The 25,324-nt window shown below is 39.2% G+C and overlaps 1 protein-coding gene across 7 annotated transcripts in view; it reads left to right on the plus strand.

The window, feature by feature from the left end:
• Positions 1-25,324, plus strand: part of ARFGEF3 (ARFGEF family member 3) — a 92,289-nt gene that overhangs the window by 16,521 nt on the left and 50,444 nt on the right. For 2 of the 7 annotated variants that reach the window (XM_054062234.1, XM_054062235.1), the window contains exons 3-8: positions 258-339; positions 4,350-4,481; positions 18,928-18,996; positions 20,571-20,702; positions 22,933-23,055; positions 24,642-24,684. In XM_054062234.1, the coding sequence (XP_053918209.1) occupies positions 258-339; positions 4,350-4,481; positions 18,928-18,996; positions 20,571-20,702; positions 22,933-23,055; positions 24,642-24,684 (581 nt within the window). Of the gene's footprint in view, positions 1-257; positions 340-1,475; positions 1,604-4,349; positions 4,482-18,927; positions 18,997-20,570; positions 20,703-22,932; positions 23,056-24,641; positions 24,685-25,324 lie in introns of those variants that run through there. The other 5 variants (XM_054062237.1, XM_009557476.2, XM_054062239.1 and 2 more) reach the window with 4 other exon arrangements.

The raw sequence follows: 25,324 nt of genomic DNA on the forward strand, positions 1-25,324 counted from the left end.
GTAGGTACAGAGAGGGCTAATAGTTGGGAAGTATTCAGTGAAATTTCAATTAAAAGTCCATTCTTAATAATATGTGAAAAAATATGCCAGCTCTTTGAAGCACTTCTACCCTCTAAAATGAGTTGTGATATTCTCCTTCATTACTTTGTGCAAGTGTTATCTTATTGAAAGAGATACAGCCCTTTTAGAACATTATTTTGAATAATGATTTTAGTTCCATTGTTCCCTCTCACTTTTATGTTTTGATTTTTCCTCAGGGAGAAGTGTCTCCTTCCTCTCCAACTGGCTTTGGAATCAAAGAGCATGAAGCTGGCCCAACAGGCTCTAGCAGGGATGCAGGTATGGCTTTTGAGTTGGGGCGTGGTAGTAGGTAGTGGGTATCAAGGAAATCTAGGCTTTTCTTTTGAAAAATACTACAGAAAAAGTTTCTGTCCTTAGGCGGACCTAACATTAATGTTTGTGTTTCTGTAACAATGTTCAGAATTTAGGATGCAAGTAAAGGGTTGTGATTCTGCAGCAGCTAAAAGTGTTCTGCAGATAGGTGGAAGTTCCTGATTTTCAGTGTTGGAATGGAGATGTGCTCCTCTTTGTGTGGTCCCATGCTATTCTCAGTAAGCCTTCTCACTGCTAAATTCGTAGAAGCTAAACTGAGTCATAGAATCATAGAATGGTTTGGGTTAGAAGGGACCTTAAAGATCAACCAGTTCCAAACCCCCTGCCATGGGCAGGGACAACCTCCCACTAGATCAGGCTGCCCAAGGCCCCATCCAATCTGGCCTTGATCACTTCTAGGGAGGGTCATCAATAACTTCCCTGGGCAACCTGTTCCAGTACATCACCATCCTCATCATGAAGAATTTCTTTCTAATGTCTAGTCTAAATCTTCCCCTCTGCAATTTGGAGCCATTCCCCCTCATCCAGTCACTACATGCCCTGGTGAAAAAGTCCATCGCCAGCTTTCTTGTAGCCCCCTTTCAGGTACTGAAAGGCTGCTATAAGGTCTTCTCAGAGCTTTCTCTTCTCCAGGCTGAATAACCCCAACTCTCTCAGCCTACTGTCATAGCAGAGGTGCTCCAGCCTTGTGATCAACTTTGTAGCCCTCCTCTAGACCCGTTCCAACAGCTACATATCCTTCTTATGTAGGGGATTCCAGAACTGGACATAGTATTCCACGTGAGGTCTCACAAGAGAGGAATCGAGCACAGAATCACCTCCCTCAACCTGCTGGCTATGATTCATTTGATGCAGCCCAGGATATGGTTGGCCTTCTGGGTTGCTAGCGCACTTTCCTGGCTCGTGCTGAGCTTCTCATCAATGAGTACCCCCAAGTTGTTCTCCACAGGGGTGGTCCCAATCATGTCATCCCCCATCCTATATTGAAACTGTGCATTGCCCCAACCCAGATGTAAGATCTTGCACTTGGCCTTGTTGAACATCATGAGCTTGTCACAGACCCACTTCTCCATCTTGTCCAGGTCCTTCTGGATGACATCCTGTCCTTCTGGTGTGACAACTGCACCATGCAGCTTGATATCAAGTATTCCTGTTTTCTTTGATCAGAAGAGAGGACTGCGGTGCTTGAAAAATGGAGGGTTTAATAAAGGTTCTGGGAGCTGCATTCTCGATATTTGGACACGCAGGGTTTTCTGTACACTGAAAACAGAGTAGCACCTACTTTAGAAGTTCAGGAAACTGCAAAAGAAAATAGCAGTGCAGCACAAGCAAGAAAAAAAGACTCTTGGGTTTGACAGTATAAAAACTAAAGCATTCTACCTTTTTTTTTTTAACTGGATAAATGAGTACATGTCAGTAAATACTTATCACTAGGGGGATGCTAGTTGTGGAAAAGGCTGGCACACTGCTGGCACATAAAATGCATGCTACCATTTTCCTAAAAGAAATTTCTCTCTTAAGGGGTAAACATGAAGTTGTAATGGGAGTAAAAGGATATAAGTGAATCGTTCATATTCACTTCATTCAGCGTATGAATTTTGAGGTGTTTCATCATAGAATCACTGAACGGTTTGGGTTAGAAAAGACCTTAAAGAGCAGCTAGTTCCAACCCGTGTGCTGTGGGCAGAGACACCTTCCACTAGACCAGGTTGCTCTAAGCCCCATCCAACCTGACCATCCAATACTTCCACAAATGGGCATCTACAACTTGTCTGGACAGCCTGTTCCAGTGCCTCTCCACCCTCACAGGAAAAAAATTCTTTCTCATACCTAATCTGAATCTACCCTCTTTCAGCTTAAAACCATTACCCCTTGTCCTATCACTGTCCATCCTTGTAAAAAAGTCTCTGTCCAGCTTTCTTGTAGGCCTTCTTCAGATACTGTAAGGCTGCTGTAAGGTCTCCTCTGAATCTTCTCCAGGCTGAAAAAAACCAACTCTCTCAGCCTGTCATTGTATGGGACGTGCTCCTGCCTTCTGACCGTTTTTGTGGCCTTCCAACAGCAGACTACATGTGACTTGCTCCAATAGGTCCTTGTCTTTCCTTTGCTGAGGTCTCCAGAGCTGGGTGCAGAACTCCACATGAAGTCTCGCAAGAGTGGATTAGAGGGAAAAGGATTACCTCCCTCGACCTGCTGGTCATGCTTCTTTTGATGGAGTCCAGGATATGGTTTGGCTTCCTGGGCTGCAAGCACATATTACCAGGTCATGTTGAGCTTCTCATCAAACAACACCCCAAAGTCCTCCTCCTTCTCCTCAGGGCTGTTCTCAATCAATTCTCCACCTGTCCTGTATTTATTTGTGCTTGAGATTGCCCCAACCCATGTGCAAGACCTTGCACTCGATGTTGTTGAAATTCATGAGGTTTGTTCAGGCCCACCTCTCAAGCATGTCAAGCTCTCTCTGGATGGCATCCTTTCCCTTCAGGGCATTGATGGTACCACACAGCTTGCTGTCATCAGCAAGCTTGCTGAGGGTACACTCAGTCCCCCTGCCCATGTTGCCAACAAAGGTCCCAATACCGACCTCTGAGGAACTGCACTTGTCACTAGTCTCCACTTGGACATCAAGCCATTGACCGCAACTCCTTGGATATATGAGGGAGTGAAAACAACAGTAGGCTAGAGAAACTTGAACATACGCCTCTGCTTTTGTACCAGTGCAGGTATGACTGTTAGAAGAACACTGCAGAATGATGATCAACCAAGAACAATGGAGGATTATGAGTGACACACTGTTATGTGTAATTTGGGAACACTCAATGAAGATGAAGTTTATCTTTTTGCTCTTCTAGCTTGCTGCACATGCACTTGAGTTCTGTAAGAACTGGAAGTGCAAAGTTGCAGGTTTGCAGCATGGTACCTTAAATAAGATTATTACCTCTTGCATAGAATCCTGAAAAAGTAATCTAGGCAACAATACAGTCCTTCATCTGCTTTTATGATATGTGAAGTTTTCTGAAGGACTGAAAAGAAAACCACACAACTTGTGCTATGGAGATAGGTTAAAAAATATGATAAAGGACAAAAATGAGATGAAGTACAACTTGAATTTACCAAAAATAGGTCACAGGATCAGAGAGGATGGTGGAGGTTAGCAGGGACCACTGGAAGTAATCTGGTCCAACTACCCTGCTCAAGTAGGTGAAAGATACTGGCTCAAGATACTGGATTTTTCCAGGCAAAGGAAATCTGATCAGCCTGAAATTCAGTCAATCCATACTGAACACACTACTATATATGTTTGTGGTCCTTATGTCAGTCATTTGCCAACAGTACTCTTCTTCCTGAGGACTTGATTGCGTCCATGATTAGTCAACATCCAAATGACATAAAACACATCTTGTCGGTGATCAGAAGTACCACCTCCACACTGCTTGCAGTCTGTGTCCTATCGGAGCAAGCAGGATGATAGCTGACTGTCTTCTGCTGGGCAAGGTTCTGATAAGACAAGTTTGAGGCCAGGACACTAGCCTATGTGAGGGATTTTTTATTGGGTTTTTTTTTTTTTGAGTTTTGGGGAGTATGAGAATTCTGCCCTCTCCCCTATTTATACTGTTGAGGTTGTTTTGTTGAGGGTGTTACTTGGAGTGGTTTGTAATCCTTTGCATCAGTTACTGATGTCTGCATTCTCCTGAACACTAGAGAAGTGGGATGGGGAAAGATGATACCAGAATGGCAGCTGATTCACAAGATGTTAACTGTCCCTTCATCATGGCACAGATCTAGTTTGTGCTGTACTTCTGTATTTTATATTACTGGATCAATTTTGAATTTGTACATAAAAAACCTAGCCACAGTAGTATCAAGCACTAATACGCTTAGGTAAGGTAGTTTACATCAGAATTAGGCAGAGGCGGTATTGTCTCAACCTGTGCATTGCCATTTTCTCTTTGCAGAAGCTGCTGTCTGATGAGAGGTTTGTATCCTTGGAAACAGACTCGGATGAGAAACAGTTGCTTAATCAGATCCTGAATGCCGTCAAAGTGACTCCTGCGCTCAATGAAGACCTGCAGGTTGAAGTGATGAAGGTTAGTGTTTCACACACGTCAGTGCATGCAACAGAGACTGCATGACTGAATGCTGGGGACAGCAAACAAATTAGCTGTTGCCTTGGAAATCTCCACCTTGGAACAGTATTTGATTCCCTCCTTCCCACAGACAGTTATTAGTTGTTTTCATTTCTAGTTGGTTTGTGTTTTCCCATGTTAAATAGGAGATAGTTATGTTAAGAGTCAGTGCACTGGTGGTCCATTTTAGCAAACTGGAACAGGACAATCAGTTCACTACATGGGAGTTCACAGATAAATGATTTGTAGATTTGGAAGTTTGTGTTTGGTATTGAGCTTTAGTGCTCATGAGGTGGGCTGGGCTGTGCAGGTATACAGTTTTGAATTGTGTGCGTGCAGGTGCTTCCTAGTTTGTTAGTTGTGTGTTCTTTTTGTAAAATGCTAATGATGGAGCATGATTTCTTTCAGCACTGAAGTGTCATTGAGCTACTGCGTAAGGGAAATTATTGTTTCGTATATCAATTGAAACTTCCATTTCTAGAAATGCTTTACACGTTTTCCTCTGTGTGTTAGGAAGCTCAGTTGCCAGGAGGTACTCTTTTGGAGAGATGCTGCTGTGAAATTTCCTTTCCATGTCATTGGGTGGTTGTACGACTTGCCAGTACTGCCATAAAAAAGACTTCCAGTACCTGTATTATTTGCGTGAAGGAATACAGTGGTATAAGTGTTCTCAGATGTTTGGGTGTATACTTAGTACCGTAGGGTTTGTTGTGCTACAGCTCATCTCTGGTCAAAACTCCTTTGGAACAAATTTGCTGGTCCTTTTTGCTTGCTCACTATACCCAGTTCTGATTGATATATTTAGATCTACTTACTTGACTGTCCTTTACTTCTAAGGGCATAGATTAGGTATTTTGTCTTACATGTGACATCCTTGTTCTAATGAATATAAATTATCCACTCTGAAGCGGCTGTGTACTGCCTGTACTCTTTGCCACTGAAGATGACCACCTGTGTGCTATATTAATAATAACCTGTATTGTTGGAGCAGACTTCTGTCCATGTACAGGCTTAACTGGTGACACCCAAATCTGCATCCCTACCACAGCATGCCTCTTTCCTGCCCCTTTTATATCTGTAGTGGGAAAGGAAGAGTTAAGAAATAGCACTACTGAACCAGCAGGTCTGTCATGCTATGCAGATTTTTTTCCCAAGTTGCTTTTTTACCTTCATAAGTACTTTAGATTCAGAACCCGCATACCTACTGTATAGCCAGGACATAGATCTGGGACGCATCACCCCTGCAGTGAGAAGAATGTGAACACTGTGTTTTACTACAATTATGAGTGAATATCTTCTCAAATTGTCTTGATAGGTGAGAATAATAAAAAAAAAAAATCCAAATCACCAAACCACGTAAAACCCAAGCCAGTTCCAGTTTAAGCATTAAAACAAAAAAGAGAAAGAGAACGTCGTCTTCATTCTACTGAGTGAAATTTTGATGTACAAATCCTTTTCTGGCTAAAAGCACAGCAAAATGTGTGATGGTAGAAAACAGGCTACACTGAGACTGAGAAGAAAGCAAAATTTCTGTTTTGACTTAAAGATTTCAAGAGACCAGAGGGCCAACACATATTGTAATTAGGGTGGTCAAAACTCAGAGGCGTTAAATCTGAGTCTTGTCCAAAAGTCAAATCAAATAGAGGTTTTGGGTTCTTTTTTTTTTTTACATTGTAACCTGAAAGTTACAGATGCCATTGCAACACTTGAAAATGTTGCTAACCAAGGTCTGAGAAATGGCTAAATCCTTTCAGGGTTTTTGCAAGCAGCTAGTCTCAGCAATGCATTTACATCCCTGGATCTCCTCAAACGTGTTCTCAAAGCAGCATATGATTGTACTTTAGACTGTGTTACTCCATCCAGAGGACATTAAATAAATCTTTATGCAGTGCAGATATTAGACGCTCCTGAGTGTGAGTAGGGCTGCATGGAATTGGGTCAACAGTGATACTGGCCTGGTCCTTTGTGACTTCCTGTACAGTTGCACCAGTGTTGCTGGTATTAAGTATGCAACCATCAAAGATTCCACAAAAGCTTTTAGTCATGCAGAACAGATGTGAAAGTAGAGGTGCAGGAGTAGAGACTTCTCTGTAAGCTGCTGTCATATAAGCTCCTAAATTACTTAACATTGTTTGGAATTTTTTTTTTTTTTAAACCTACCAGAAATACATCCTGTTATTCCCAGTAAGTGTACAGCAGAAAAGCAGAAATTACCCCTACATATATTATCCAAAACAAATGTTTAAAATATTTTTTTAATGGTTTCTTGTCATCCTCGTGTATTGCACGTAGAAGTGTGAAGGCATTTGGTTAGCTGAGGAGAGCATCCTGTAAAGCATCCTTGCAGTCACATTCAGGTGACTGCAAGCTGGAATTGCCAACGAAATGAAGAACGTAGGAGAGAGGTGTAAGTGTAGTTAGTTACCTGGTTTGATATGCTTTTGAAACCTGTCAGATATTGTTGTAAAGGAGCAGCATTAAACAGGAAAGGATCTGAGTAACTGTAATTGTTGCTGTAAAAAAATGGGGACAAGTGCTAGCTGAACCTCTTCTGCCATGGAAAAAAACCAAGCGCTTGGGGCTACTTTTACAAAAGTGCAATGGCACTCACTAATTTATAGCTAGGTACCAAATCCTCCTTATTTTAAGAGTGAGAGTCGTGGCATGCTCTGCAGATTCCCAGATTGGAAGACCACAAAAATAGCATGCTGATAGTGTTCAGGCTTAAGGGACAGGGCTGCCGACTGAGCTGGAATGCCTCATGGGTAGCCAGGGAAGATTTGTACTGTCAAGTGTATGCATCTGTCAAGATAAACTCAAAGCCTTCGCCTCTCACAATACCTGTCTCCTCTGTGATAGGTGAGGTACCTTGTACAGTTTATAAAAACTTCGGTTTAAAGTGGGATTTTACTTTTTGTAATAAACAAATATTAAACTAAACTCCAGATTATGGACTACTGCCAGTATCTCCAGTTCTTGTGGATACCAGCTGTGGATTGCATCTTCTATTAGATGTAGAGTGATTATGTAGTGAAATTCTCATCTTTAATTTCCAAACTAGAAGTGGTACTCCACCTATTTATCTTTTTTCAAGAAGTCCTTATTTATTTTTTCACAGGACACCCTTCTTATTACTAAGCACTGGGTAATTCCTATGTCAACAATACTTTTGTGCCCAAAAGAAGGCAGTGGTCTTTTCAGTGAGGAAGAAGAAAACACTATGATTTCTCTGATGTGAATGGGTATCTGTAGCAAACACAGTTGCATTAACTGCATTTGATTTCCCATGTAGTGAAGCAAGCTTTCTGGGGTGTGTAAAGTTTGCATTTAGACTTCCATGTTCTTTAACTGCTGAGCCTTGTATTTCTTTAGACTATTTCAATGATCGTGCTGTCTATGTATTCTCTCTACCTCAGATACAGTTTAAGACAGAGATTTAGTAGATTTTCACACTGGGGACTAAACTGAGGTTATTTAGGTGCTTTAAATCATATTAAAAGATACTTAGAAACCAGATAATCCAGAAAGTGTGACCAGAGGGAGCAGTGCATCTGACACAAGGTCACTTTAACTTTCACCTTTGCTGTTGCCATGAGGCTTTGCTGTCACACTGAAAAGCCCTCAAATATATGTAATATCAGTTTGTGTTTTTACTGTGATCAACTGACTATATCGAGGGAGTGGAAGATCACACAATCATACAGTGCCTTGTTGTCAATCTTCTTGTAATACATCAATAGCCTAATTGCAGTTTCAAACAGAATAGTCTATGTATTTTTACTTTTGTAGTTTCTTAGTAATATTTATGTGTGTTGTGAAGGACGAAATCTGTTTGTCACTAATCACCACTGCTCCATTTATACAGTTGCAGATGTATAGAAAAAATAGAGGAGGAGGAGATAATTCAACACTTACCTGAGACACAGTCATGCAATATGACTGGCCCAGAATTGGAAAGAATTTTGTTGTGTGACATATAATTGAGTGAAATGCGAGAATGTATCTCGTATTAAGGAGTAGGAACCTTTGTTGACCTTCAGCATTAGACTAACAACCAAATAGATAATCTGCAACAGAAAGGAGACATGTTCTAGGTTAAAGATGAGTACCATGGGTTTAGGGGATCCTGATTTATTTTCTGGTTTGATGCTTTTAACTTCTGGCTTCAGATATTTTTAAAATGGCTAGGTACTTCTGTTTCATGCAATTAGACCTTTGCTTGCGGGAACACACATGATATTGACAAAAGCACTATCAGATATAGTCAAATTAGCTGAGCCCCTGGATTGAGATCCCTTTCAACCTCAACGATTCTGTGATTTTTTTTTTTTACTTTCTCTCTTTAATTTTTCATTTGTAACCCTGACCCTGAAATCCAGTTCCTGCAGGAAAGGCTCTTGGAAGAACTAGAATTCGGCTTTGAACGTAACTGTGGCATCGGAGCAGGTAGAAAACAAATATGAGGGAAGAGAGTAGGGTGGAAAGAATCCAAAACAGCAAGGCCTTATTTATTTTGTTTTCTCCTCACTAATGTTATGGTGACTTTCATTTATAAGTTGACAGTGTTCTTAATAATGCAGTACCTCTCTTCCTCTCCCGCTTTCTCTTTAACTGTGATAAGATTGTTGTCAAATAACTAGAAAATGTTTACTGAATAATTGCAAATTATTAGATGAGTCCTTACCCAGAAATAAGGTCTCCAGATAAAACATATATCCTGTAATTTTGCTGGTACTGACAGTAAACAAGCCATTTTTTAAAAGTAAAGCATGATTGATCATTTAAAATTTCCCTTTCTCCTGCCTCCCTTTATTTTTTTGGTCACAGACAAAACTGTGTCATGTAATGCAGTGCATGTCAGTTCAGTGTGCCCAGGTTTCCCAAGGAATTTGCAGCTAGCAAGAGAGAAATTTTCAAGTAAGAATGAAAATAATTACCTTTTATGAAGGAAACTCAGTTTTCTGATTTGATATCTTTTAAAATATTTGGTCTTCATTTCACAATTCTAATTAGTGCTGTTAAGTTAAGCTGGACACGTTCTGAATATATATTAAGTTTCTGTCAGTGAAACTTCCAAGCTTTGTTCCTTACTACTTCTGAGAAAACTTCACGCAGCGTTTGTGGTTACTCAGGGTGGTTTTTTGAACTAGACTTAAGGATTTTCTGGAACCAAAAAAATTTTTTTTCTGAAGTGGCGTGAGAGAGAGAAGACTCTTCTAATTCCCATTATTTGCCTACTGTCCATGGGGAGCAGCTATTTCATTTAGGAAAGATTAATTTATGCCCAGTGACTCCAGCTAGCATTTGTTAGAGGATTAGGTGTACTGCTTGCTGATGGGCAAAATTTTTATGGGTTTCTTCTGAGGGCTTTCAGGAGTCAGCCAGAAGTCTTTTTAATCTACGAGTAAGGTTTAATGAACCTGTGCTAAATCTGCTGTGATAAGGCAATCTTTTCTCTTTGTCTCTTCAATGATCTATTACTATAGCATTTGGGAACTCTCCAGTAATAACACTAGACAGCTCTTTTTGAGATTTCAGTTTTCAGTTTGGATATATTCAAAACTGAAATCTGAATTAGAGTTCCGGGGTAAAACTTAATTTGTGTAAGGACAGGCAGAATGGATCACACGGCTCTGCCTCTGAAATGCTGTTTTTACCTTGAGTATTTGTAATTGTTCTTTTGAAGGCTGCTAACATGATGCTTTAAGTACTAAGAGCCATCTACTAGTCTTTATTAATTTTTTCCTGTAATAATTAATTCAATTGATATGGCTTCAGTTATAGTATCAAATTAGTCAGCACTGGAGGGGGTCACTACTGAAGATCTGCAAGGAGTAGTAGAAAGTTTGAGGACAGTGTTTTGTTTGCTCTTAGTTACTTAGTTTAGGTTCTACACAACCGTTTTGTTATAGGTTCAGGGAGATAGTTCTGATCTGATGCATGAAGTTGGATTAAGTTGGATTGTGCTTGAGCAATCAAGCAGAACTTTATTGTTAACGTTTTCAGAAAACTTGGCAGGAACTCAGCCACTGTTGAACAGGAAACCTAACTTTTTTCCTTTTTCTAAAATGTGGAAAGTTTGATGAGGGCTAATTATTTTTTTACTTTGGCCCTCCATGGCAGAGAACAAATTACATTATGTATATGAAAAGTAGTTTTAAACTGTTTGATTGGAAGTGTTGGTAGAACACAACTGTAAAATCCCAGCCTCCATGGACAATTATATTCTGCACCTTTTTCTTGGACACTACTAAACGAGCTGATGATTGTAATAAACTTTGACAAATATATATATATATGTCTTCTCATTGCTTTAAGGTTAATGTTTATGAATGTTGGCTTCCATATACAACTTGATTATGCTTAATAGAATATAATTTCAACTGTTTTGCTTTGTCTTGAACTGTAAAATTAAATGGAGTAGAAAGCTGGACTGAAACAACTTGGATTTAAAGGTATAATAACTCAACTACAGTACTCCCTATTATACCTTTTGGAGGCAAAGTACGTAAGCTAGCATTGTATAGGAGTAAAAAGAGTGATTTCACTGCCCATCAAAAGTAAGAATTGATTGTTTCAACATTAAAATTTAACTGGCAAATGGAGATGGAGAAGAGAGATTGTCATTATCAGGATGAGAATCAGCAACCCAATCGCTGATACTTGATGTTAATCTACATGTTTTAATTAATAAATAATTTTGGAATAACAGAGATTTGATGCACTGCTTTGTTGCAAATATTTTTCAACATCATTTGCAATATAGATTGCAATCCAGTCTCTTTTTGAGCAGAGGACTATGTTTCAAATAAAGTAATATATAAAAAACTTTACTTGCATGCTTCCATCCAGAAATGGTTTAAAAATTATACTAATAACAGAAAATAATAACATGCTGAAAATTTGTAGACGGAAGTTTCACCTGAGCATGTTCAATAGTTCTTGTAAAAGTGATGCCTGATATGAACTGTCCCAGGCAATAACTGTTTTTTATCCAGCTCTTAATTCAGAGCTGTGTTTGCAGTTTGCACTGTCAGAGGAGAGTCTGTAAAGACTTGCACAATGTCATGCAATTAGGACTCTTTTTGAAGATCAGTCCTGCTCAGGAACGTGAGCTAGAGTTCTTAGTGCTTTCTCTGTGTAGCCTTTTAATAAGTTAAATTGTTGTAATGTAGGCCAACTACAAATCCCAACTCTCTTAGGTTTACTTTTCTACTTTTTTTTTATGATTACTTTGTAAAGTAATTTTATGCATGTGCTTACTTATAAGTAACCAAGTTAATTCCAGTGGATCGAGTGACCTACCTTGTGTGTTTCAAGATAAGCTCATCCTTTCCCAAATTAATTAGAACTATGGTAAATGCCTAGTACTCATGATGAAGATTGTGATTAAAGAACTCCCCTGGTTCTTAGGTGCCTGGCTGTCATAGCAGAATTCACTGTCTTGAATTAAATACGAGTGCTTTCACCTTAATGGGTACAAAAGTATGAGAATGGTAGCAACTTGGATATGGCCAAGTGAATACTGGATGAGAGTTGCCTAAATCAATCAGTAGTGAGTGGAGTATATAAAGAATCCAGCCTCTTTCCAAGATCTGAATCTCTTCCTTAGTACCTTTCTGCACTTGAATTCATCGGCCTGAACAACTTCTATGGATCCGGTCAGCAGAGTGTTGGTCCTGTCTCTTAAAAGGTTTGCAGGAGTAGAAAAGTAGGCTTAGTTTCTTGCCTGAAGGAATTCTAATGCAAAAATAGCATTCTCAGTGCTCCCTTAGCTGTGAGGTTTTGAAAGTGTCTCCAGACAGAGAATATGCTTGTTCTGAATTCCATCCTCTATGGTCATTTCTCCTGCAATCATAGACGGATGGAATAAGGGTTCTCTATTTCAGATTAACTCAGTAGTGGGTTTCTTTACCGGTTACCTGATGAATGACTGTTTGGCCGTGGGGGAATTATTATCTGTGATACATTGTGAGCAAACAGTATATTACAGTATACATGCTTAGAAGTCCAATTAGTACTGCAAGGATTTTGCTGTTGATATGGAGGTTTTGTTATTTTGGAGTACTTGTGACTGGCATCAGTGTGAATTTTGCAGAAGTGAGCAAAGTCAAGCTGTGCTGGAGTTTTGTCACTGAGTTATTCTGTGCTATGCAGCATATGCAAGCAGTGAGGTCATCGGATCATACCTGCAGGTTTTCCAGGGCTGTCTGGAAGGTAGCAAGTCCCTAAGCCTGGAAAATGTAATTTAACACCTATCCTGTGTGAAGGGGAAGTTCAAATTCTTAAAGACTTTCTTTAGTCTTAGACGTATTCCAAGGACCTGGAAATTGCTTAACTGTTAAGAAAGTGAACTGAAAAGACATTGTGTGGTCACAAAATCAAATATAGAAACCCTTTAACTTTCATATATTACTATGTAATCTTTTCCCTGATGCTGGAAGTTATTTCTTGCAGGAGGTGACAGTGCCAAGTTCTGCAAGCCAAGTTGGCCACATAACAGTGGTATGGAAGGGTTACTTCTAATAGCTTTTTACATGCAACTATACACATATTCCAGATGTGCCACAGATGTCATGCACCTGGTTTAGATCTACACTCTGCTTATAAGCTTCCTGTGATGGTGGTGGCTGCAACCATAGCTTTTAACACCATTTGGTCCTGGGGACAGCTGAGGAGAGAACTTGTGTCTCAGTAAGTTGTTCTGATGCTGCCATCCAGATCCTGAGGGTCCTCTTCCCTAGAGCTCCTCACGTGTATCTATTGTGAGAGAGGAAAGAGATTCAAATTGCAACCACAACACCACCTTATCTGGCTTTTTTTATCTCTTTCCTGAATGCAGGTCAGGAGGTGGTTTAGGATGGGGTGAAATCCTCTGGCAGGCCAGACAGCTTGTGGGATGCCCCTTATCAGGTTGTCTTCAGGCCATCTTCGTGCCAGGTAATCTGGTGACTTGAGACTAATTAATTAGCTGTTGTAAAATACATTGCCACACAGAAAGTTCCTCTGATGTAGTTTTAGTGGAAACTTGCATATATCTGAAGGTAAGGGAGTTGTTTTCCCTCTTCCCTGTCCAAAAACTCTCTTATGTCAAGAATAAATGACAGAATTTTCCATCAAGGGGATGTACTGGGTTTGGTTTTTTTCCCTCAACAGCTGTGGTTTTACTTACACCCATGTGTTGCCTTCATTTTGACAGGGTACGCGTGTAACTTCATTTTTATTTAACATGTCTCTAAAGTTTTTGTTGTTATCTTTCAGTTCAGCGTTTGTCCTTTTTTAGTTTTGTTTTACTTGGATATATATCTCCTAATTCATAAAGTAATGCACTGTACCTAAGTAAGTTATAACCTGTCAAATGGGAAATGCCATCCTAACAGTGCTAGTCAGCCTTTTTTTTCAGTTTTTTCTTTGAGTTTGAGTGTTGTAATTCTGAAGATAAAGGCCCTGTCAGAGCTGTTAAGAAAACATATCAAATATCTGTTGAGCAATTGCTTTAAATAATTTCTTTACCTTCTACAACTGCACGACACAAGAAGATATTTCACTTAGTTTCATAGCACCATAACAGCGTTCGGTGGTTGTTCTGTTGTAGTCTGGTGAACTAATGGGCATTGTCTTCTGGAAGCACTCTGAATGTCACCACTGAATAATGTGTGAGGTTCTTCTGTACCAGATACAGTCCTTTTGTTTGAAGCCCTGGTGCATTCATAATGCTGAGGACCACTTGCTGTTGTGATATTGAGGCATTTTATGGGTTTACTGATTCATGGGAGACACTGTCTCCTCTCCCTCCATGATTGAAATCTGCTGTTTTGTATAGTGTTACGTGATGACACAATGGACATGAGTTCATTAATGCGCTTTGTTTATTTTGCACTTGTTTTCCTTCAAGGCCAAAGAATACAACCTGAGCAGGTTACTGGTTGTTTTGCCGAAAAGGAAGACACCTCCTTTCTAAAATATTTAGCAGAAATAATGATGATTGCTTTAAGTGTCAAATAACTGAATGGGATAAAGGGGTTTCCTGCCTTGTCTTCTGGTTGGGTTTTTCTTCCTGGGGGGAGGATTTGAGAATCATCTGAGCATACACTGCTTCCAAGTTTACAAGACTGAAAGTAAGTCAAGAAAGGCTTCCTTTATGAATCCCACAAAGGGATTAGAGGTAGGTGCAAAATTCAGCGCTCTAGGGACTAAAGCTTCTGCATGCGTGCCAACTAGGAGAAACACAAATGTTCAGAAGATTTTTCCAATGGGACTTAGAGTGCTGGAAAAGAAAAAGGGTAGCAGTAGCATATGGATATTGGACTTGATGTCAGAACTTCAACAGTACTTAAAATGAATAATTTCGTTATGGATAAGCCGTTTATAGAAATGTGATCTCATTGGGCATTTGCAAGATTATCCAAGCCAATTAAAACATTCTGGTGGTTGTATGTTTTTGGAACTATCTCTACAGTCATGTAAGTTTGTTTTGTTTTAAAAGAAGGAAAAGTGTGTTTCAGAGTCCATTAAGATCTCATTACAGTAACCCATAGGAAAAGATGATTTGTAGTTTTTTTCTTATACTGAATAGGTTACTAGGAATTCCTTTGTAGTTCTATTTCTGCTTCCTCTACCAGCTACTGCAAAACCAAAATGTTATTGCCCAAGGATGTCTGTCTGTCTTTTTTTTTTTAGTTTCTTTAAATACGGACTACTTGAGTTAGTGTCACGAGTAGTTGAGCAGCCTATGTGATATACTGTTTGAAGACTCAGTGTTTTTAGTGGATCTGAATGATTAAGTTTATTTTCATTTGGTAGGGTTTAATCCCATTTTTCATCCAGTAATATAAAAGAGAATCCTTGTGTCTTTTTGTTTGTTCGTATAGATGGGAAGGCAGGCGAGTTGAGCATTGCCTAGACTGTAAATGAGCCCTGCAGTGGTCCTGATGGAAATCAGAGCTGAGAGCAGTCTTGTGCATTGGTCAGAGACCATCTTTCAGATGTCACAAATTATTTGCAAGGGAAGAGGGTAGCAAGTGGAGTAAGACAGGAATATGCTGGCTGATAATTTGTTACTCTTTTGTCATTTGGTAACATCAGATCATATACCCTTTCTCTAGCTAGTAGATTCCCAGATCTCTTTATATAAAAAGAGTAGCAGTGAAAACTTAGCAGTGTTTCTTGCTGAAGTTCCCTTTTGCTTCTTAACACGGTTTTGAGCATCACTTTCTTACTGCGCTTTATATTTGACTTTTATATTGTTCACCTGTTACAAGCAGGTTATTGGCACTTGTGACAGAAAGGATTAGGTATATACATGCTAACTTTTCACAGTTCAGGTCTACAAAGGTAGGATTTATTTTTTTTAAAAAAAAAGAAAGAAAGAAAAAAAGAGAGGGAGAAGGAAAAGAGATTTTTAAGAGCAAAGCTTATAAGAATGCCTGAACTGTTGTGTACTTCCACATATTGTAGTATTTGGCTTCCAGGTTTTTAATCTATGGAAAGCATTGGGTATTAGCAAACTCTATAAAGGCAAGATGGTACAAGAGAGTGGAAAATCACGTGAAGGATTTACAAGTAGGGAAAATCAGGACACACAAACCGCTGAATAAGATTAGTCATGGGCTTGGCTGTCCATCTTTGCTCTTATCATGCTAAGAAGAGGTTTGTCAGTGGGAGGCAACAGTTTTCTGTCTATGGGTTTATGAACTGTGTGCTACACTTGTGTTTTACACAGCGGTGTATGGATAGTACAAATCACAGCTTTTCCTTAAATGCTAAATGTATTTTTTTAGCCAGCTGCTGAGCTCTCACATCTATTAGAAATGTCAATAAAACATCAGGGTAGCTAATAGCTGACAAGGTGGGGCCCGTCCACTGGATGTGAGGCTGACCAGTGGTTTAGAATTCACTTACTGCCAGAAGAAATTGTTAATTTTTGAAGTTTTAAATTCTGCAAGTGTAAGCTGGGCAGCAGATGGAAATAAGAACCCTTTTAATTTATGTATTTATTAACTAAATGAGATTATTGAGGGTTTTCTTAATTGATTGTTTATTTTTCAGCTGCTCTTTTGGATTTATTCTTGGACAGGATAAAAAGGTGTCACTGTTCATTCTCACTGGCATTTGCCCACGTGCCAGCAAATGCAGGAGATCGCATAGAAATTTGCTGAGTTTATATCAAGAAATACAAAGTACAGTATTCTAAGTACTTTGTAATAAGAAACAGGTCTCCTCTGTCAAGTTTCAGTCAAGTCCTTCAGTATAAGCTATGTAAGTATGTAGCTTACATCTCTCCTTGTAATACTGAGGTAGGCTGTGTGACACATTTAAGATGAGTTTATCCATTTTGCCCATTTCACAGGAAGGGGAAACGATGAGGAAGAAAATTGGTTCAGAAACTTTAATTTGCTCTAAAGCTAAATACTAAGTAGCTAAAAAAAGATAATGTAGTCCAGAACAATGATTTTCTTGGGATAATTTTATAGTATAAACATTTTACGTAAGAACAGGATCAAGCTCCTGACTGGTATTTTATTTACAAAACAAAGAAGCAAGCAAAAAAACCCCTTGGCATCACATAAAAATGTGACAACTTCAGAAACTTTCTCCAGAGAAATGACACACTCATCCACAGACAGACAGGCTTTTCTGTCTGTATCTGTAAGAGCAAGTAACTAGTGCTCAAGGATCCTCTTGTACAGATAGTTCAAATTCCCTTATAGTTATTAAATACCTGCTTTCCAGTAGTGAATTTTTCCCCACTCCCTAAAGTGAAATAACTGCAGAAGGGAGTATTCTCCCAAGCAGAGATTTATTAGTAATGATGTGTGTTTGGTGGCTCTACCATGCTGAATGGTGCTGTACTGGAGTTATCTGCTTCTCTTAACCCACAGATCAGCATTTATTTATTTATTTATTTTTCACTCTTTATGAAGACTCTGAGATGTTTCTAGAGCACATCACTACCAAGAGAGATGATCCAGCTTGCACCAAAGATTATCTAATTGCGGTTTCAGGTTGTTATATTACAGTTTTCTACTGTTCCACTGTAGTGTGGAAACTGCACAACACAATAAAAGAACAGAAAAATGACGCTTTCATGGAGACCTAAGGGGCAATAGTCTTTCCAAACATGTATGCCTTCACCTCCTGGTTTTTGTTAGTTTATTTGCAAGTTCTGATCAGACACACTGTGGCAAAATTGTTTTGCTTTCTAGGCTAAGGAGATTACCCCAGGATGGTGTGCATTAGTAGCCGTCACAGAACCTACCCTTAAAATAAAAACCTAGTACCACTGAGAAGCATGTAATGAATTAAAAAGTGGCTTGCAGTCAGTAATGCTGACTTTATGTCCCAAATTCCCTTGTGAAGCAGAGAACAGTGGTTCTTAGGTGCTGAGGAAGTTGTAGGGACCAACACATTAATGTTAGTGTGATTGATATTTTCCTGGTAAACTTATGCCCAAAACCTCATGCTGTTTCAAACCAAGCAAAGCATAAATTCCAGTACTTGGGATATGTCATGCTTTGTAAGAGAGAGGACAGTGAGTAGCTCAGACTCTCTCAGTCTTCCGTGGAGCTGGAGGAACTGGAATGGGAGACGTGCAGGGAAGAGTCACCAGACACTAAAGGCATTGTACCACAGCACCTCTCACCACATTTCTCCACTCTCCCACCACACTACTCACTGGTAGACCACATCACATTCCCACTCCCTTCTCTTCAAAGTAAGGTGTTGGATGAGGCATTTAATTCTGCTCTTCTTCTGCTCTTCTTCGTTTAATTCCTGCTGAGTTCAAGACAGTACAACATTTCCCTCATGAACTGGAGATTATGAAATTTTTTTAGCTGCTCATTATCAAGTGACTATAATACACTTATTGGGGATACCCATGCCTGGGAAATCCTCTTCGTGTCAAGCAGTAATTAATGGCTTGTTGCACGTAATACATACAGATCTGTGTCAACTAAGTAATAACTATAATACTAGTAAATAATTATATATATTACATATTCTATAATGTATGTAATAATAATAATGCAGGTTTTTTCCTCCCTCTTTTGTTTACTAATAGAAATGAATGGAAGAAAAATCATGCAAAGTTTGTGGTTAAAATAGGAATGGTTAAAATAGTCCAAGGCTAGAGTTGATCACTGGATTGCTTTTCCTTCTGTCATCAGATGTAGGAGACAGCAATAAATAAACCGTTGGAGTGTACCTTGGGGGCAAACAGTTGCAGTCTCGTAGGAGAAAGCAATTCAATTGTACTATCTCCTTTATTCAGTAACTTGTGGTGCTAGGACACTTCTGATGTCTGCTGTAAAAATGGAAGGAGTTGTGGCTAAAAGCACCTAAGGTGTGGAGGCAATAATAGATGAAACTTAATTTTTCTTCCTCTCTCCTTCCCTTTTGATTCAAGGTCTTGCTCTGTATAACATATACCTCCACATTTGAGCTGAATGGGAGTTCAGTGTTGAAGATTGCTGAGGTAAGTGCCTCTGTTGTACCATTGCTTGTGTCACTTAATCTTCTTTTGCTACCTGGAGTATGTCTTCCGTACATACTCATAAAATCAAGTAGTCCAAATCACAATTACCAGCTTAAGGACTGGTATTATCTTATGTCTAGTGTGAAGAAATGGCTGCAAGTTGGACATGGCTGATGGACTTGCATGGGAAGGCACTTTTGGGAATTCACTGACAATTGTATATTACAGCATTACGCATATTTAGTCTTCATATTTACTTTGCTTAGACTTCTGCAATAGAAAAGTTTCTTTGAATTCTTTATAACAACACAGTGCTGATTCCTTACTTGGTGTAAGTCTAAAACTGATGAATTTTCCAATATTCCTCAAGTGAGCAGTATAGGCCATAATGTGCCTTGTTAGCCTTGTTTAGGTTAAAGAAGATGCATAGGAACATTGAGAACTGTTGGCAGTGTTGGGTTTACAATCATATTTTCTATCCTCTCCGTAAATTTGGATAACACCAGGCCTGTTATTCATTTAAAGCACCCTGAAAAATGACAGTTTTCTTTCATAGATTGGACTACAACTCTGCTGTTCTTGGTAGCTACACTTCATTTTCATTCGCAAAAGACTAGCCTGGCTCTTAAAAACCTTTGCTAGTATATTGGTACAAATTAGCACAATTATAGTTTGTCCTTTTTCTTTTAAAGTAAACAAGAGCTCTGATGCAGGCTGTTGAGGTGTGCCAGCAAAGCAAACAAAGCCCTTGTTTCCTTCAGGGAATTGGATCAAGCTGTAATACAGAGCACACATGTTTCTATTTGGAGTGTTTGGAGGTACAGGTATTTTCTCCTCTTTCCATGAGAAAAATATTGACTCAGTCTTTCTAATTAGCAAGGCCCACCAGACACGTACATGCTTCTTCAGGTTTCTCCTGGCCAGGTTTTTAGGTAAGGCAGAGACTTACTGCTGGACTCCGTATGCCTTTGTATCCGAATTCTGCAATATGTAAGCAATAGGAGACAGAAAATTATATCTGAGTTCAGCATTTGCTTAGTCTCAGTATTTGTTGTTCTGATTTGCTCTAAGGGAAAGGTGGCAGAGAGTAGTTTTCTGCTCCAGTGCCCCTGCTCTTTGACATTTATTTCCAAGTCAGTCCCTTAGTTTGCCTATTTTGCCTTCTGTAGCAAAGTGCAGCCTCTGCAGAATTGGAAAGGTGCTGTCTTGCATTACTGGTGGAGTTCTCCAAAGACCCTGACAAACAAGGCTAAAGTCTGGCCATTTTGCACTACCTGATCATTCTCAATTCATGTGTACGAAATAATGGTATCCCAAATAGTTCTGAATATTTTCAGCTTCAAATTAAGGAAGCATCCAACGTGAAGAGCACTATTAAATATTAATAGTATGGAAAACTGACTAATTCTTTCTATGTGCACTTTCCCATGCTTGCCTAGGCCCATGCAAGGAAGTTTAGTTCATGCTGTTGCTTGATTTTGTTTGTGCGTTTGTTACTCCTATCTATCACTTGGACGTTTGCCTTGTTTAACTGTTGTGTTTTATTGGCTAACCCTTCTGTGTTTTGCTCTTAGTTGTGTTTTGCATGCCATAGAGCTGGAAGTCCCCGAATGCATGAAACGATCAAAATGTCCATTGCACACCTTCTTGGGGCCCTGAATTGTCGCATTTTTACTGATGCTTCTTCGTCAGTGGCTTTTCAAAAGGTACCTTGCCCAGCCATTTTAGAACACAGGCTTTCCATAAGATCAAAGGTCAAGTGGACAGTACTGGTGCTCATTAGCTGGCATGGGGAGGGGAGAGAAGAAGGAGATACCAACCATGCTCTTTCCAGGAAGTCAGCCTACCTCTAAGAATGGTATTCATCAATTAATTGAAGTATTCTAGAAGAAGACTTACAGCTCAACAGAATGATCTCAGCAGCACTGGAATGGTTTGGCCTCTGCGAAGGACTGTACATGGTTAACAGGTGTTATGATTTTTTGTCCACTGTGTGTGTCCAGGTGATAGTTAAACTATGGTCAGAGTTGGTCCAGGCCTTCTTTTAACTTACAAGACCAACTTCATTAATGACTGAGGATCTCAAGCTAAATAAAATTCCTTATTTTCAGAGAGTATTATTTAGGAGGAACTTGGGATCCTGAAAAAGGGCAACATGAATAAGATACACTGTCAATTTAGACCCTCATATCCTGCAAATGTTTACAACTGTAACCTGTTCTAGTGTGTTGTCAAAGGAGATAATCAGCCTCAGTTTGTCATTTGCATAGTGTTTCTAGCATGAGATAGTGAGTGAGATGCGTACACTTCAAAAGATTTGAAATCCTATCTCCCAGTGTAGTCAGGAAATAAGGGTAAATAAGGCAAGAACCATAATTAAGTAGCTTTCATGTGTGATGTCTTAAATCATCACGTAAGATACAGTTTGTTTCCAAGAAATTCAGTCATTTTTACTTGTGGGTGTGGCTTTATTGAAATGCTGAAATGTGGGGTCATCCAAAGTGAGGAGGTCAGAAGTGTCTTAGGAACGTACCTGTCTTGTTTTCCACTCTAACAAATGCAGAAGTGTGCCAGCAACAAGTCCGTCTTAAACTTTATAGCCTCGACCCCACAACCTTCTCTTTCTTAGCCAATGAAATAGCTTGGCTTCATTTCAGTAGAACTTAGAAACTATCAAGAGTCTTTTCCATGTCCCTGAGTCAATACTGAGTAGCCTTTGTAATCAGAGCACTATTATTTTTTCCTCCTAAAAACTCACCCTCATTAGGGAACTAAAAAAATGGCTTTGCACCATATAATATCCTTCTCATTCAAAAATGTACACCAAGTGCATTTATGTATATTCCTTGTGCATGTCATTTATACTACATATTGGTCGTTTTACTCCCCCTCCCGCCCCCAGGTAGTTTAATCTGTTTTCATGGTTCTTCTCACTAGTTCTATATCCAAACGGTGGCAGAACAAAAACACAAAGACCAAAAAGCATGTGAAGTCTGAGACGATTGTATTGTTTCAGCTCTGATACAAACATGCTCAGCTCCATCAAGACTGTTAGTGTTCAGTAGTTACAGAGATTACTGCAGTTATGGCACCTCTTACGGTGACCGGCATCTCCCGCCAAAAAATATGACCCTGATTAGAAGTTGTGTTTTGCAGTGTGCTATCTGCAGGATCCTAGCTTTGTTGTGCTTTGGCAACTACTTATTTTACATCCTCTTGGGGCAAAAGTTAAGCACAACTCTGCTCACAGCACAATGGTAAAAAACTTCAAGCAGCTGGGCATGGAGCTGGGAACTGGAAAATCCATCAGTGTTCTTTCATTGCTACTTTGATTCCTGTCAGACCTCTGAGCTGAGGAGCTCTCGGGTTGTTTAACAGTCATTAAAAGGCAGTAATTTGTGTCATTTATGGGAAAACACTATTATATTTTCTGCATTAGGAAGGGCCTTCAAAGGTTTTTAGATGTGCTGCATTATATGATAATTATTTGTAGAAAAAGTGGCAAATACCTATACAACAGAAGCAACAACCCTTACGAATGGGAAGGTTTCTACGATGCAGATACAGACTTGCAGAGTAGTAGTTACAAATAAGTGTCTAGAAATGAACAACATTTTAGAAAACAGCATTTAGGGAATTGTCTACAGAGCAAGGGAAGTGCCAAAATCACTTGGGTTTGATGGAAGGGGAAGACTTTGCCAATTTTCCCTTACCATTCCTGCAGCTGTGAGACTAAGTGATGAATTGCACGCTGCTTCTAGGCGCTACTTACTCAGTTTCCCGTATTGCTGAAAACTTCTAATGTGTTAATAAAGTGATATAGACTAGTGAGGAAGGCTGACTGTCTGTATGGGAGAGACCTTGGTATCCTCCTAAAATGTGTTACTGGTAAGTTACAGTTCTTATCCATGTGCTGCTATCTTGTTTCCTTATCAGGTTTGCATTGAGACATATGTATCTAGCTGTCACCAGCGGAGCATTAACACCGCTGTGCGGGCAACCCTCAGCCAAATGTTGAGTGACTTGACTTTACAGTTACGGCAAAAGCAAGAAAATATGGTGAGCCTTCTGGCATCAGCAAATGGTTCCATGTCCGTGGCTGCGTACCATTTTGTTTCTCTGGATGTAGTGTATTGTACTGGCTTGTTGTGCCTTATGGCTTTTATTTGACACTTCTGCAACTAATGCTGTTTACAAGCTTTTTTGGGCTCCGACTCTGCCCCTGCCTCAGAGCAGTCTGTTGGAAATGCAGCTCTCACATTGTCAGCTTTACTTGGCTGGGTTTTTTTTTTTTTTCTCTCCCTCCATTAAACAAAAGAGGCTTTGTTCTGATGTCAGGCTGCACTGGCCTTTTCCTTTTTCATTCTTTATTTTGTTTGCTTGTTTTCCTAAGGTTAATTGAATTCCTTTTGCCAAAAGGTTTTGCATGACAAGTATTTACATAAACAAAAAAAAATTTCTCAACGGAGGAAAGTGTAATTGAAATTTTTATTCCACTTTCATTTTTTTTGTGGAAGATATTTTAAGTTTATGATATTCTTTGGATTTTAGCAAAAAAAAAAATAAATACTACTTATTGCATTATTAAAATACATGAGAGTTGTTTGGATGAAATCCCAGCACGCTGTCAGCAAAACTGTAAATACTCTGGGCACATGTGATATTACGTTTGCTTCTTATGCTCATTAATACTGCTTTATTTATTATCATATTATCAAAAAAAAGTATTATTTGTAAAAGTCAGTTGCTGTTTATTAGGAAATTTTAAGCACTGTAGTTGTACAGATTATTTTCCTTACATTTGTTTTAGGTTAAGATGTTCACTTCTGTTTTGGATTATTAGACCAGATTACTTTTATCCTAAGGAGCAGCTTAGAATTAATCAGTTCACTTAAACGTATCTTCTGTCTGTGCTAAGTAGGTTCATTTTACTGGTCAAAACATTTACCAAAAAGACCCCAGAACTAAAACAAGCCAAAAAGCCCGCGGAAGTCAGTAGTTTTGACATTTCAGTTTGGGTCTGAGAGTTGAATTTTCTTAGCTCTGTTCTTAGCTGAGGAGTGAGTGAAAGTATATGTGAGCTGCATTTAGTTCCTGGCAATTTGTTGTTGATGCTTGAGAGGAGAATTTGGTTTGATCCCTTTGTGCACCAATAAGAAGAATCCTGTACCACAGCTGAACCAAATGATGTAAGAGCTCCTTTCCATTTCCTGACTGCCATTAATTGTGTTGGCACTGTAACGTTAAAGATGACAATGTGATGAACTCTATAATACTTGGTTGATTTGGGGTACTAAGTACTTTTTGAGATCGAGATAGTGCTTTCCTCTCAGTTATTTTCAATGCTCTTGCATGCCTGGTTATTACTGAGTTATTTTAGGTGTAGAAAATCCCTTAAGGACTCACATCTCGCTGAGCTCAACTAGGGTTTGTGAGTTCCTTAAATCTAAATGACTGTTAAAACAGATCTTAAGGAATTTTTTTAAATGTTATGCAGAAGCTTTACTTAAAAAAAAAAATCTAACGAACCCCAAACCAGAGAGGGGACATGGATTTGTTGAGAAAGCTCTGCTGTAGAAACATTGCTTCTGCAGTGTTTTTCTGCCACTTCCAGTGATGACACAAGCTTTCTCTTTCGTCAACAGACAATTGAAAACCATGACACCTTGCAGAAATTCAAGACTCAAGGTATTTGTACCACTTTTTTAGTGATTTCTTCCACTCCAGATTTTTTATTCTTCTCTTTCCTTTCACCAGCGCAGTACTGTTTGATGTCACAGGAATTGCATTTCCAGGATTTCTTACCTGCTCCATAGCTTGACCTTACCTGTCGTAAGAAGTGAGACAACCCTGTTAGTTCCTGGTATTTTCAGTTGTGTCTTGATTTGGACCATGTTAACAACATTGCTCTCAACATAGTAATAAATTATTATTTCAAGATGCCAGCTTCTAAAATTAAGGAATTGCAATGCTCTGGAGAAATTTCTAGTAAGTGACTTCACTTCCTAAATTAAAACTGATTCTTAGAGTAGGACACTGAATCTAGAAATGACCATGTTACAGTATTTCAGGCCAGAGAAGTGGTTTGTATAATGGCAGCTTTTGAAAGTGCATCACATGCAAATTGTGTTCACACTTGCCAAAATGATTATTTTACAAGAAAATTATTTCTGATCCTTTCCTGGGTCAACTTCCACCATCTTCCCTGATAGGTAAAAATAATCTCTGCTTTTGACCTTCTCACTGGATTTTGGCAGGAGAACTTGTGTGGAAGGAGGCTCAATCTTTGAAGTGCACAAACATCCGCTTTTAAGATCAGGACCTGAAC

The sequence above is a fragment of the Cuculus canorus genome, chromosome 3 (assembly GCF_017976375.1).
Source record: "Cuculus canorus isolate bCucCan1 chromosome 3, bCucCan1.pri, whole genome shotgun sequence".
Taxonomy (NCBI): domain Eukaryota; kingdom Metazoa; phylum Chordata; class Aves; order Cuculiformes; family Cuculidae; genus Cuculus; species Cuculus canorus.